Raw genomic sequence first — 15535 nt, forward strand, 5'->3', positions numbered from 1 at the left:
CATTTGCAGTTTTCTTCTGAAAGCTCCTTCTTTCAGCTTGCGACTATTCTTATTTTCTCTGATCTAGAATTCTTTTCCACTACCATCACCTATTCCTGGTTGCAAACCTAACAGAATTCCATATTTGCACTTCAGCATTCTACTTTCTATAGGCCAGTATTATTCAATATCTGACTATTGACAATAGAATACAATGTCGAGGATGAAGAACCTATTTTCCTAAGTATTGCAAATGTTGATACACTACAGTTTGAAATCTACTGCCCATTTTCTCAAGTTTGCAGCTATAATCCTATCCCTAGTCTCCCCCACAAACAAACAAAAAAACAACCATAGCAAGGCACAACTGTATAGTAACCTAACTTGGACAATGGCCTGGTTAGAACTCAAGTTCTACCACTTACTAGCTATCAGACTGTGGTATTTGGTGAGACTTAAACGAAACAATTATGTATAGTACTTTGCAGAATGCTTACCCTGAAGGGGTTCTATCAATATTCAACTCAATATCCCCATTCCTACCATACTCCAACTGGCTTGACCTTCAAAATTCCCTGTATTGTTGACCCAACCACTTTAGTTTTCTAGGCTTCAGTCTGCATCACATCTCTCCCATTGACAAGCAAATTCTTATAGTCTTATTCATACTCGTCTGTCTGACCTGTCTATTCCAACCTTTCTCCACCATTTCATCTCCTACTCTAACAAACTTTTGCAAAGCCTTTTTGACCATCTTAGATTGAAGCAACCTTTTCATCCACATAGCCCTATCACCTGCAAAATCCTTTTCATTGATCTGTGACCTTTTCTATAATTGGCTTAAATCATTAAATTGTCCCAGATACTTACCAGTTTATATCTAGTTTCCCTAATTAGATTTTTAAGATGCTAAAGGAGTAGAGAGTATCAGATACTTTCCCCTATTTCCTATTGCCAGCACCTTAGCTCCTAACATATGGCTAATATTCAAATGATTGCAGAGAAACCTTAACTAGAAGCTGAATAGAAACTGGAGTTGAAATATGTTCTCTAACTTTACCTCAAGCTTACAACCTCTCTTGGCTATCATGCTTGTCTAAATTTTGAAGAAATTTTATTATTCAGTAAATTCGTCTGCTAAGAATCTAAAACTAGTTGGGTGCCCAGGGGCTCATACTTGTAACCCCAGCTACTCACGGAGGCTGAGATTTGAGAATCATGGTTCAAAGCCAGCCCAGGCAGGAAAATCCATGAGGCTCTTATCTCCAATTAACTACCAAAAACAGCTGAAAGTGGAGTTGTAACATATATGGTAGAGCACTAGCCTTGAGGACAAAAGCTTAACAACATTGCCCAGGCCCTAGGTTCAAGCCCCAGACTAGCGCGTGCACACACACACTCCTTACTCCTGTGTATCCAGGAATAAATGTCTTCAAACATTATACTGTGTACCTTCCCACTTTTACATGGTTTTTATACAAATAAACAAAATACTGTTTCCAACACTATTACCTCATTCTTGTGAGAAAAGCCTGAGACCCAGAAAGATACTGAACATGTAGAGAGACATAAGAAACATAATACAATCTTCCTAAATCTCCACAGTGACTTAAGATATTTGCTAATTGGGAAAACTAATGAGCTTACAATGAGGGCTAACAAGAAAAGTAAAACACATGGGAAACTGACATTTCCAAAAGATATAAAATGATTTAACAAAATCAATGACAGGTCATTTAGCAAAGCTTTAGATGGCAATCATCTCATGAGCAGATCTGTTTTAAAAATACTTGTAAATGACACAACTTGAAAAAGCCCACTGTCCTTTTTACTATATCAAAGTATGATGCTTAAGCTGTCCAATCCTAGGGGTTCAAGCAAACTCGGGAAAAAAGTAGCCAGTACAGGACAGCTACTGTAGTTATCAGATTTTACAAACCTTCTGGAAGAGATGAAAAAGAAATATTCTTTTGAAATGTTTTATCTCATTTAAAGCAAGAAAATCCAACTTGCATTATGAATTATAAAAGTCATCCTTGTGACAAACTGCCAAAGCCTCAAAAAGAAAATCAAAGCCTTAATTAATGTAGGGGCTATCAGAAGGCTTGTGGGGTGTAATAGGCAATGAAAATGCTTAAAACACACCAAAGTTAAAGGACTTTTTTCAACACTGTCTCTTTAGGTGCCTAATTTTATAATCAATCTCTTTGAGTAGTAAGAAAAATAGCCATTTTGGCATTTTCCGGGGGAGGAGGGTGGGAAAGTGGCATGCTTTATCTCACTGTTGCTAAATACTATAATCCTCTTAAGTTCTAAGTTTAAAAATCAGTTTGTAAATGAGCAATGTTTTGAGAGCAGTTAGTTCTCCAGAACCACTAAATCACAGCAAAAGTGTAGGCCAGTTAATGAGAAATGTCAAAGGATAGCAAGGCCAGAGCCTTGCTATCAATACCAAAAATCAATACCCTAAAGTTTTAAACTTTGGTTCCCATATTAAAAGAATTATCTTAAGTGATAAAATTCAAGTCAGGTAGAACAAAAGTTCTGGCCTGTAATTTTGTAGATATACTTCCGAGAGGGAAGGAAGATAGTAATGGCAGCAGAGTAAATAGACTTTCAAGTAGAATCACATACCCAAAACATTTTAAAAAAAAAAAACCCTCACCCTATTAATTACAATGCATTTGACCTCTAAAAGCCCTCTTACCTGTTTACAAGAGTTTATACAGCAGTTTGCCACTGGAACACCACTTGCAGAGTATAACCATGGCATCCTTGGTTGATAATCACCTGTTGCCTAGCAATCATCATCCCGCATGGAGACAGATAGCACTAGGGCTCTTCCATCCGAGGTTAAAATTCAAAACAAGCCCAACAAGCCTGCATTTCAAGATGGTCTTCGTCTGCAACTAGTTAAGTTTAAAACTGGCAAATAACCACAATGGTGTCTGAAGCCAAAGGTGCAGCACTGCTGGCTTCCTCTTGAACTCCAGCGTTGTCACTGTGCACTGAAGTCTCCTGCTGCAAACAAGGGAGTAGTTCTCCTGTACTGGGAACAGGCTTCCAAAGCTCAAGAGCCCCTGTACAGGATAATGCAGGAACTAAAGGCAAACACTTTCTCCTCCTTAAGGATGCCTCCATTTTTTTTCTCACAATCTGTACTACCAACCGAAGGGCCTGAGTGTGCGTTCGTACCTATGAAACCGTCACGGTGCATGCACATCCAAGGCATGTGGAACCACAGGTCAAATAAGGCACAGATACCAAGTAATGGTTCTAATTACAAATGCTAGCTCTCAGGAACTCTTCATCCATTCAGAACTAAACCCATCACTGCATAACTCTGGTAAGAAGCCCCTGGAGATGGAGGAGCTCCTCAAATGTGTCAGGAAAGGCTTTATTAACATCATCATTAACATTTAAAAAGCAAACGGAGCATTTCTCCTTCTTTTGGCAATTTGGTGCAAATGTTAAAAGTGCAAGATAAAGCAATTTCAAACTTTTCTTCAAATTAAAAATGAAACTAAAGCCAAACGTGATGAGTGAACAAAATAAATCAAAACTTAAATTTCAGCAACTCCAGCTCTTCAAACCAGCAAAGCCCCCGACTCGTGCACTGTGGTGAGGCTTAGGGTGCTTGCCCCGGCTTCTTGTGTGCCAGCAAACAGCACCATTCCCTCATCACGTTGAGGACCGAGAAGCAAAGGATCCCCTTCGCTGCAAACAAAGGGGGGGTCACAGTAACACTAGCGATCCTTCAGAATTGACACACCGTGATAGTCAAAATGAAATTGATGGTCTCCCTGCTTCTTGCTCAAGACATACAAGATCTGAGCAGCAGCAAGTACCCCCTCAGCTGCAAACAAAGGGGTCAAGGTTTGCCGTCAATTCACTTCCAGGCAGAAAAACATTTTCCTCAAAAGAAACAATTTATTTAGAATAAAACAAAAGCAGCTCAACTGTGAGCGCATGTTTGAGTGACAGCTACTTTTAAGCTGTGTGAGCCATAAAAAGGGTTTTTCTTTTCCAGAAATCTTGTGTACACAGCACAAAGCAAAGAGGTCATTTTTTTTCCACTTAAAACACCGGCATTGGCATCACAAATAGCAGATACACAACGATAAGCTGCCATTTTAGTAAAATGCACAAAATACTAAACAGATTAGCTTTCTTCCATCAGAGGCCCATGTAAACTCCACATAAGCCACAACTTCTCTTCAAAAAGGTCCATTAGAGCTTTGAATTCCATATCTTCATCCGATGTTCACCAGTTTTGCTTTCAGGGGGGAAAAAAAGGTTATTCAGTACAAACGTTTACAATATTAAAAATATATGTATTTCCCCTATGCCATTATAGATGAACATAGTAACAAAACCTTTCTGGATAGTCCACCTTGACTTCAAAAAGCACCAATAATACCCACTGGCCCAAACCTGAAAATGAATTTACTGTATGAACAGACAACAAGGGTAGACTAAGGTGAGGTTCTGTTTTGTTTTTAAAGGCTAATTGAGGATTGTAGGACTGAAATTACCCTACTATCCTCATTTAACTGAATAAAACATGGAAAAACAATTCAGGAAAAAAGTAAGTTTATAAGCACTTATCATCAACCAACATCTACTACATATAAATAAAAGGTGAAACTAGAAAGGTGGAGTTTAGCCATAATTTTACCCTCTCTACTTTCATTCTGGAATTTACATGGAGCAATAAATTGCTCCACTATTGCAGAAAGGGGTCAAGATACAAAGCCATTTAAAAATCCTTCATATCTATGCTACTAAAGAAACAGATGTTATTTTCAGTTGAAAAATCACTCTACAATTACTGAACAGCCAAAGAACACTTAGAACTCACTTTTCAACTGTTTATAACATACACAAAATAACTTTCATTAAGTTTTAGCATTCCACTAGTTCCTGAAATCACTTCTCACCTTTAGAGATCTCTATAACCACAATGTTAACAGGGTCAGCTCCACTTTTCTTATTTGCATATCTAACTCTTACATCTCAAAAACAGACACTGTGATGGATTTTTTTAAAAATGCCCAGAAATTCTTTCCAAATTTTTTTCACATAAAATGTCCTTAAGTCTCAATCTCAAGATTTCCAGTTCTGTTACCAGAGATTTGGGGGAATAGTTCCTACAGAAGTCCGCAATCCAAGCTGTGCCTACAAAATGATCATTTCACTGTCCAAAAAAAAGTGTATTTCAACTAAAAAAAAAAAATCAGTTCGTAAGGTTTTGAATAAACCTGGAAATGTCCATCCAACTCTGAAAATAAAATCTGACTTTTACTGTTGTACATTGAATATGATGTAAGTATAAGAAGATAGTTTATCATCAAAATGTGACAGAAGCTTTTACTATCCAGATGGACATTTTATAATTCTTAAAGCAGAACTATTTACTCTCAAGTTGATAGAATAAAAGCATAGTTTTTCAACCAGAAATCAAGTTTTTGTGTGAAAAATTGTTTAGAAGAATCCCAGTTACAATCAACAAGGTATTTCCCAAAAATTAAGTAGAACTATTTGCTAGGAGCTGAGTGATTGCTTTATTTTCCATAGACTGTTGATAGTGCATCTTAGGAGTCTTAAATATCTTATTTTTATCAGTAATACTTAGTAAGTAACTGATAAATGAAATTTTCTTCTCATTCATTTTAACCAAGTTTCTGAAAAGTCAATTAAAGAAAAAAGTAGATAAAAAATCAGTTGTTGCAACGAATTCAATGGTGGGACTGTGAAATTCTGCCTAATGAGAACTAGAACCGTTTTAGACTTAGTTTCCAATTAAATCCTGAAGGGTAAGTAGATAATCTATAAATAGTATGAACCTACACAACAGAATGGGCAACACAAATAAGAGATTCATCTGGAGATGGCACTCTATGTAAGCACCAAACTAAACAGGTTTTTGTTTTTTATATATATATATAATACATACATTTAGAAATGGTATCAAGCCAACTTTTTCAAAAACAATGAAGCACAAATTGCCCAGATCTGATAAAAGCAGCAATGTCAGATAAGGATTCAAACAAACATGAAGCCAACAGTATTATTCAACAACATAAGTTAAAAAAAAAAAAGAGGTGAGGGGACCACAAATATTTTGATCTATAGTAAAATTAGATATCATGGACTTCACTCTCTAAAAGAACAAAATCATTTGACCAACTATCTTATCAAACAATATTCAAAAGTTGATGGTAGTGAAATTATTTAAACTGGAAAAAATGTATCTGATTACAAATTACATTTTGATCTGTGTGTAGATTTTATACTTACAATATTTCAAACAGGTTTCTACTCTATGACATGCCACTGCATTTTGGAACCAAAAGGCACCCAAGTCCTAATTGTAGGATTTCAGGTATTTTCCTTACAGGCACACTAAGGACTCTTATGGACATAAACTGAACTTTTCTTCCTTCAAAATGATTGTTTTTCCAGTTTAAAAAGAAAACACCAGAACTTAAAAAATTTATAAATGCCTAGAAAAATGAAAAAAAAAAATGACAATAGTAATGAGGCTTTCATGCTGCCATGCATTAAAGAAACCTATCATAATGGAAAATAAGAATTACATGACATTTCCCTGGGCTATTATTGGTGCTATTTCAAAACTACCCCCTTTGATAACAGAAAGAAAACAGTTGGTTCTGCCAGGCTTTGAATAAGTCATTTTCACAGAATAGATGTACCATCATGATCCAGGAAATCCTAAAGTTCCAAATCGTAATTAAATTATTAAGGGCCTTAGTTGAATCATCTGCACTTGTCAAAGGGGGAAAATATACCTACTAATGACCAGAGAAATTAAAGGTAGTAGAAGAGATGGAAGTGAAAAAGAAAAAAAAAATTTTTTAAATCTAAAAAACATCTATTACTGTACAGTAGCAGAAGCCCTTGTTAAGAACCAGAAATAGTATCACTCTCAACTTTAGAAAAAAACGAAAGGACAAAAAAAGTGTGTTGATTTAAATCATATTAATTATAGAAGCCCCAACAAATAATACAACAAAAAGGGTTTTCCTATACTGACATTCCAAATTTCTGTGGCTGGACAGCAGTAAAAATATTAAATATGAAATTTCAAAGACATTCAAATAATATAATGTCTCTACTACTGTCTAAATATGAAAATAAAAATACAAGCAGCAAAAAATTTTTGAAGTGTATCAAGACATTTTAGGTTACTTAAAAAAAATTCTGTAATCTAGATATGGCTAATTAATGCCCACCGAAAGGAAAGATGACTTATGAGCCTGCAGACAAGTCCTCTTTCTATTATTGAAACTAGAAATTTGAAAGGATACAAAAACTAATCTTTAACAAAGAACATTGTTTTGAAATGTGCACAATTATAGAGCTGTACCTGATACACCTCTCAAAGTGAGTAAAAAAACCACCTCTCTTATCTATAACTACCAGAGAATTCTGATTTCAAAAGCACTTACTTCTTTTATATTAATGTAAGGGTAAGACTTAAATGGTTTGTAACACAGTCTTCAATTTTTACCAATTATAGCTACAAACCAAAGTGCATATAAGGAATACAAAACTCAGGAACTAAATGATCAAAATGGATATTAATGCAAACTTTCTGGGAATAAACTATGTATTTTAAGAGACATACTCAAATACCTGATTAAAATAATTCCACTGCGAAACAATTTGCCAGTGTACACTTTTGTGATCCCTGATCAAATTTTAGTCACACAAGTAACATTTCTGGTACAGGAATTACTCATTTACACACCACACAAGCCATGTTTTTGGTGTGTATTACCATCTATTTACAATCCATTGGCTCTTTTTCTCCAAACTCTGATTTTTCAAAATTTTGGATCTGTAACTTTGAGGAATTTTTTAAGCTCAAGATTAAAAAAGGAAAAAAAAAACCTACAAGGGTAGAAGTTCCTAATTAAAGAAAACGCATCTTCCTATTACCTTCAAGGCATCCCTTTCACTTAATAGCTAAGCTGTCCTGACTTCTACTTTAAAGAGGCTTGTAAAAATATATATAAAAAAGGAAAGAAAAAAAAAAGGCTACAACTAAACAACTAATTTAAAAAAATTTTCATCTGATGCTGTATCCCATTACACATCACAAAACTGAAACCATGTCAAAGTAGTAAATACAAGTTACACATGGACTTTAGGACGCACCACGGACAATGATCATGACCAGGTAATCTTCTTCAGATTTGGCCAGTGCCTTGGCAGGGGAATCCAGGAACTGCTGGGAGAACTCGCAAGGAGGGAAGGCATGAAGGACCCCGGTGTTTTCCTTGTCTTTGTTGCCTCCCACAGGGAGGCTGATCACCCCAGCTGCTTGCTTTTGCTTTAAATAGGACACAAGGTTCCTAAGTGGCCTCTGAGTAGAGGTGGCAGTGTCTGATGTGGCTGAGGAAGAGGAAGATCGGTTGTCAGAACTTCCAGGTACGGCCAGAAGAATGGCATAACCATTGGGCCCTGCCACTTTGATGCGACGAGTTACTTCATCCAACTTTGGCTGGTCCAAACGGAGACGTTGAGTGATCTTGAGCTGGGCCACTTTGCCGCCAGTTGAACCCTCCACAAGAAGACTGCTAGCCACTTGGAGGTCACCCTGCAACAGATGCATATTTGAAGGAAAGTTGCTGTTCTTCAGTAGAAGCATGCCCTGCCAGGCCAAACAGAGTTTGGGAGAAGCTGCTGCCACAGGAGCTGTTCCCCCATCCTGTTTCTGGGATGGGGACTTCAGCTTTGATGAAGCACTGCTGGCGCTGGGTGCACTCCCATCAGACCGATCTTCTTTTTTCAGAGGGCTTTTTCCCTCAGTGGGAGCAGCTGTCCGGTGCTTCCTATCCCGTTCAGCTGATGCAGAGTTTTTACGATCTCGCTTGTCACCTTGGCCCTTCTCCAAACTACCTCGTCGGTCTCTGATTGGAGAGGGCCTTTCCAAGAGAAGAAGACGGGATGATCGATCATTGTCACTATTGTAACGGTCCCGGCTACTGCTCAGTTCTGGACTACGATCAGGAGAAGGAGCACAGTGACGTTTCCGTGGCCGGTCACTCTCAGGGGACCTATCCAGATGCCGTCCTCCACTCTCCTCAGGTAGCCGACGCTTCCTAGGTTGATCTCGGCTGCTGGGCAGATCTCTATCACCTCGGTCCCGGTCCAAGGACCAGCCATCCCGCCTTCGATCCAAGCTATCCAGTGGTTCATAAGCAGTAACAGCAGCAGCTGCAGTCCGAGTACTTCGTTCTCGGACTGGTGGTGGAGGTGGCACCCAATCAGAATCAGAATAAGGGTCCCCCCTATCACGATCTCTGTAGAGTAAAGGCGGTGTCCTATCCCGTGCACCCCTCAAAGGGTCAGGAGCCCGATGCCCAAAAGCATCTGTCACCAGTTCATAATGAGTTAAGGGCAAAGGCTGCAGATATTGCTGCTGGTAACGATGTTCTGTGTCTGCAAAGTCTACTCTAAGGCGACGATCTGGGCCACCAAGTGGGAATCCTCGCATATGGGTCCAGGCAGCATGAGCTGCATCCAGGCTTTCGTACTGGATATATGCCCAACTATCACCTTTTCGGTAATCTATGGTGCGTATGGTGCCAAATCGGTCAAATTCTCGTGCCAGCGCAGCAACAGGCACCCAAGGTCCCAGGCCACCGACCCAGAGGCGGGTGGTGGGTGTGGCTTTCCCATAACCAATTTTGATAGGATTCCGAATTATAATTTTGCCAGACATTGCTAGTTTGGCTCGGTGAGACATGTCTAGGTTCTCAAATTTGAGAAAGCCATAGGTACTGGTCTGGCCTCGAGAAGGCCTCTTGATGTCTACTTCTGTGATGACTCCAAAGCGATCAAAAGCCCTTCTAAGATCACTCTCTGTCACAGTGATGTCCAAGTTGCCCAAGAAAAGCGTCCGGTTAGCACGCTGATCATCCTCGGGTGAAATCTCATCCACTTCTCGGAAAGGAGCAGCACCCGCTCCAGCTCCCACCCTTGGCTCAAGGCTATATGCTGGGCGCACTCTCTCATAGAACGCGTAGTCTCGCTCTCTCTCCAGTTCCCGGGGCAAGGGTGGCGGGGGTGGAGGAGGTAGGCGGCCAAGAGCCAACTGCTGCAACCGGTAGTCTCTGTATCCCAAAGCGGCGCCACCGGGGGAAAGCGATCGCTGGCCTCCACCCCCGGGGGGATGCCGATGGCCACCTACAGAGGCACCGACCACGCTGGCCGACGGAGGGTAGGAATCTTTGTCTAACGGGGAGCGGCTGCGACGCCGGCTCACGTACACGGCCTCTATCTTCAGAGGCCGATCGTAGAGCACCAGGCGGCCTCGGGCATGCTTGGCCGCCCGCGCGTCCTCTGATCGCCGGAAGTTCACAAAGGCTACCCGCTCATCCCCGCTGCCAGAACCCGAGAGGTGACTGATTTTGACACTTACATCACCGAACCGTTTGAACTCATGGAACAGCCCGTCCTCCACCGCTTCGTCACTCAGCTGGGACCCCAACTCGCTTATCTTGAGGGTCTTGTATTCCGCGCCGTCCCCGCCGCCGGGAACTGAGGAGGCGGCCCCAGAAGAACGTGACTCCCCGCCTCCACCCCGGGAGCTGCTGCGCGACTCGCCCCCGCCCGAGGAATTTTTGGTGCTTGGGGAGCTATAACTGTGCAGGCGGCTACTGGAGCTGCCCCCGCCAGTGTCATACTCGCGGCTGCCGCCTCGACTGCTGGATTTGTCGAGGTGAAGGCTCCTCCGCGACCCGCCGCCGCTGTCGGTCTTCCCGCTGCTGCTCCCATTGCTGCCACCAGAGCCCCCTAACTTCTTGCTGCGCTCCCCGCGGGAAGTCGAGTCCTCACCACCGCGGGAACGCTTGGGCTTGACTGGAGAGCGCTCTTTCCCCTTCATGGTTGCGGGTTGCCGGAGGTAGTCTCCGCGGAGCTGACTAACCCGCCGCCCCGCGCTCGTTTCACACAGCGGAACCGCACGCCGCCATCTTGGACTCCGCCGCGGCAAAGGATCCCGCCCCGCCGATCTCATTGGTCTATTCGCTCACTTTCCTACAGTCTCATTGGGGAAACTGTTTGTCTGTCTTCACATCTCCCCGCGCTCCGGGAAGGCGCCCGCCCAGTCACTGTTATTGGGTTCCCAACGCCCCGGTCAGAGTACCTCATTGGTCATATTCGTTGTCTATCTTAACGGTTCCTCGCGCCAGGCTGTAGCTCCGCCCCTTGCACTCTACAGTCACCTGACTCAAGGTCTGCAGGCGTTGATTGGACAAAAAGTCTGCCCTGTAACGGTACTTCTGGCGCGGTGTGTGCAGCGGTCCCACCTCCTCCCTTTCACTGGCATGTGGCCCCGTCCTTTAACCTATTACTTGGGAAGCTGGGCCATCCGTTCTGTCGCTTTTTTCTGAGGACTTGGCTCGTATCAATGTCCCGAGAGACAAAAGAGCACGCTCGCTCTTACGACCCCTACCTTCCAACTTCTCCGGCGGCTGACGGAAGTTTAAATCTGATTGGACACTGGCGAAGAAACTGATAGGCCGAAAGAACTGTCCGTCACTCGCTTAAAGGGGTAGGTCCAGAAACTGAGGAGGCTGAAGGTGAAAGACTAGAACACACGCTTGCGGTGCGACGTCACTGGAGTGTCGCGAGATGGTGACGGCCCGCCTCCCCGCGCTTTCCGCATTCTCTTAAACACTGGTGGGGGTCTGGCGGCGTACTTGGCAGCGTTTCTCGGTCCTTGGAGCCGGGAACTTCCGAGCTTCCTCGCCGTTCTGCTTGAGCCGGACAATGGGCCGAACCTTTGGCTGCTGGGGTCGGAGGTTGCCTCAGGCACCCATCCCAGACACCATCTTGGTTCCTCTGGGCGCTGCGTAACCGCCTGAGAAAGCTCCACCCCTGCGCGTGGAAGCGCGGCCCGGCCCGCGGTTTCTCGGGCTGGCGGCTGAGGAGAGTTCAGGGTTCACCGCCCGGGGTCAACTGACGCCGGGGGCGGAGCTGAGAGGACGCTCCGGGAGCCAGGGGTGCCTTAGCCTGAGTACTCGACTCTCCGGGCGCCACGGGTACCCTAGGTATCCCCTGGGTGACCGGCGGACGGCCGACTCTCGCAAGTAGCGGGACCCGGAGGGCTGCCGAGGACGGGACGGGGCAACCGGTTTGATGTTACAAATCTGTGTGGATTTCGTATTCTCTCAGTGTCATACTGGTGGTTGAACTATATAATTCTATAAAAATAAGTGAACTTCACTCTTCGGAGATGACATATCCTAGCACACGTTCCTGTGTGCTAGGTACCTCCTAGCAACCGTAGTTAACTCTGCTTTGGAATTCAATAGTGCGGCCACCCTGCTGCTCCCTCCTATGATTCCTTTCATCGTTATCCGTTTCAAAGCAACATTTATTCTTCCCAAAGATCTTAATTTTGTCAGACAAGTATCTGCAAGTGCTAGTGACACAAGACTAGACCTATATGGCCCACGTGCTGGCTAGTCACCGGTGAAGGCAGTTTTTCTGCAGGCCTCCCAAGCGTGAGCCACATCACCACATTGCACAAGATCCAGTCTGTAGTAGAGGATGAGAGGTGTTTTTAAACTTGAAATTTTTCAAGGTAACAGCACTCCCAAACTGAAATCTAAATTTGAAAAGTTGTAAGATTGAAAGTAACAACTTCCTTATCCTTGACTGAGCCAGCCTTTTGTTTTATGCTGGTACATAATTCTGAGAATGGTGAAGATGTTGTTGGCCTTTTATCTTTTGATTAGATCAGAGAAGCCTGAAAGAAACCCACTCATTATGTAAAGAATTTAAAAATACAAATATTGTAATATGTACACATCCTTATTGTTTTAAATGTAGCTGCTAAAGCCTGGTGCCAGTGGCTTATACCTGTACTCCTAGCTACTCAGGAGGCTGAGATCTGGAGTGTCACACTTTGAAGCTAGCCTCAACAGAAAAGTCCAGGTGCCCCTATTTCAAAATAACCTGCAAAAAACTGGGCTAGAGGTATGGCTTAAATGGTAGGACCTCAGTTGTGCGTGAGCAGTTTTGAGGGGAAGAGTTCAAGGGAGGAAAAAAAAGTAGCAGCTAAAATAAATGATCATAATAATGTATATAATTAATTGTGGCTTTTATGCATATGTGACACATGCATAAAAGCCATAATATATGTGTATATATGCACACTATATACTGTATATATACATATATGTATATACATGCACACATGTATTTTTTTATATTTTAATAGAAATTTCCCTGATGAATATCTGGGAACTTGATAGTCTTGATTTCAGGAGAGAAGATGGGATCTGAGATGATGGAAGAAAGACTTTTTAAGTTTTTTGTGAGGCTCCTGGGCCTTGAACTCAGGGCTTGCCAGGCCTGGGTGCTGTCCCTGAGCTATTTTGCTCAAGGCTAACATAACACTCTACCACTTGAGCCACAGCTCTGCTTCCAGCTTTTTGATGGTTAATTGGAGATCAGTGTCTCACATATATTCCAGCCCAAGCCAACTTCAAACCTTGATGTTTAGATCTCAGCCTCATGAGTAGCTAGAATTATAGACCTGAGCTACTGGTGTAGGGCTGACTTTTTATTTTTCTTTATACATTATTATATAAAAACTTTTTACTGTGGCTGGGCACCAGTGGCTCCAGTCTATAATCCTAACTACTCAGGAAACTGAGATCTGAGGATCTTGGTTCAAAGCCAGCCCCCGGGCAGGAAAGTCTGTGAGATTCAGATCTCCAGTTAGCCACCAGAAAACCAGAAGTGGTGCTGTGGCTCAAGTGGTGGAGCACTTGATGTGAATCTGCTTTGTTCTCATAACTCCATGTTGTTCCCCTCTTAGCTCATTCTTTTTATGTATCCAAAGATCCTATATGAAGAACTTGGCTCTCCCCTCTAGGCACATTCTTTCTATGCATTCAAAGATGGAATATGAAGGATCCACCCCCACCCTGTTATTCTAGGCACCAGGCAAAACCCCAGGTATGTGAGGACCTGCTTTGATGTGCAAACCGGGAAATTCACCTAAGCCCAGCTGTAAACAGTCCATTGAGGGCCCAGTTGAAAAGCCTCCAGCTTCCTAGACCTAAGGGCTTTTTCATTAACCTCTGCCTTCTTGGCTCAGACCCCATTCATATAAGCCTGGTCCCAAATTCACTCCCTTGAATAACCTCCAAACCAGTGGGATGGTCTGTGGCCCTCGCTGGCAATAAACAGTCCTTGCCTGTTGAAGATCAAGCCAGGCCTATTCCTTTTCAGTTCTCCATTTTCCTAACAGCACTAGCCTTGAGCTGAAGAGTTCAGGGACAACAGCGCCCAGGCCCAGAGTTAAAAATCTTTTACTGAGGCCGTTCTATTCTTTTTTAAAAATACCAACTGTTTTTAGCTTAGTGTATTATTTTTTGGAAAAAGTTAAAAAATATAAAAGCGGAATAAGATAAAGAATTCTCAAATACCCAAAACCCACTTTTAACAGTTATTAGATGTCAATATTTTTTCATCTACCTTCTTCCCATTCCCCTGCTCCATAAGTTTGTTCCACGCTTACCTAATACATGTCTTGCCTTAGGCATGGAACTGCAGTTTTCCCCGTTATGGTTCCTTTTAGGGATAAATGATAATGAAAAATAAAGATCTGGATGCTAAGAAATGGAAACCAAGAGTGCTCCCAGACACACACAGACACACACACACACACACACACACACACACACACATACACAATTTGTGAAAGCACTGAAGGAAAACCTTTTCAAAGGTGTAGAGGTTATGTAAATACTAACAAAGGAAACAAATTGAGCCTTTATCTGATTACTCCTCCTAACAGCCAATCCAGATGAATTTGGGTACTTAGGTTTTTTTTTTTTTCCCTCTAAACTCACCTGTGGTGGTGACTCACTGATCAAAGGAAAAGATAAGAACCAAGTCAGTACAGTTTTCCAAACCTCTTGATAGGGATTTGAGGGAGCACCGAACCAAGAAAGAAAATTTAAATACCTGAACTGGCACTGGTATGTGTGGCACTGCTTGAGGCACACCAAGTTTGGTGGCTGGTCATTTGGAAATCTAACTAAAGCTACTGCTTATAGTTGACAGCAGTAAAAAGGCTTGTTTGAGGGGACTAGTAGCTTTCTGGGAGCCAAGAGGACTGATGTTTAGTGACAAAAGCTCATTACCAGTAACTGTAAAAATATACTCTGGTAAGTGTGTTTGTCCAGGACAAAACAGAATAATGAAATATAGCTAACACATGCGCCTTAAAATTCTTTTAGTCTTGCTGTACTTGACTTTAATTTTAAAAAAAAATGTTTACTGGGCCTGGGAATGTGGCCTAGTGGTAAAGTGCTCGCCTCGTGTACATGAAGCCATAGGTTCGATTCCTCAGCACCACATATATAGAAAACGGCCAGAAGTGGCGCTGTGGCTCAAGTGGTAGAGTGCTAGCCTTGAGCAAAAAATAGCCAGACACAGTGCTCAGGCCCTGAGTTCAAGGCCCAAGTGTTTACTAAAGTAGCAAGCCATTCAGAATTTATGC

General features: G+C 42.4%; 1 protein-coding gene across 1 annotated transcript; it reads right to left on the reverse strand.

Moving 5' to 3' along the window:
• Positions 1-3362: 3362 nt before the first annotated feature.
• Rbm15 (RNA binding motif protein 15) lies at positions 3363-12015 on the reverse strand. Its single transcript, XM_048351779.1, has 2 exons — positions 8164-12015; positions 3363-4255 (listed from the first exon to the last, which is right to left on the reverse strand). Exons 1-2 carry the CDS (start codon positions 11027-11029, stop codon positions 4233-4235), a joined length of 2889 nt encoding a protein of 962 aa, XP_048207736.1. The 5' UTR covers positions 11030-12015; the 3' UTR covers positions 3363-4232.
• Between the last annotated feature and the right edge of the window lie 3520 nt (positions 12016-15535).

The sequence above is a fragment of the Perognathus longimembris genome, chromosome 7 (assembly GCF_023159225.1).
Source record: "Perognathus longimembris pacificus isolate PPM17 chromosome 7, ASM2315922v1, whole genome shotgun sequence".
Lineage (NCBI taxonomy): Eukaryota > Metazoa > Chordata > Mammalia > Rodentia > Heteromyidae > Perognathus > Perognathus longimembris.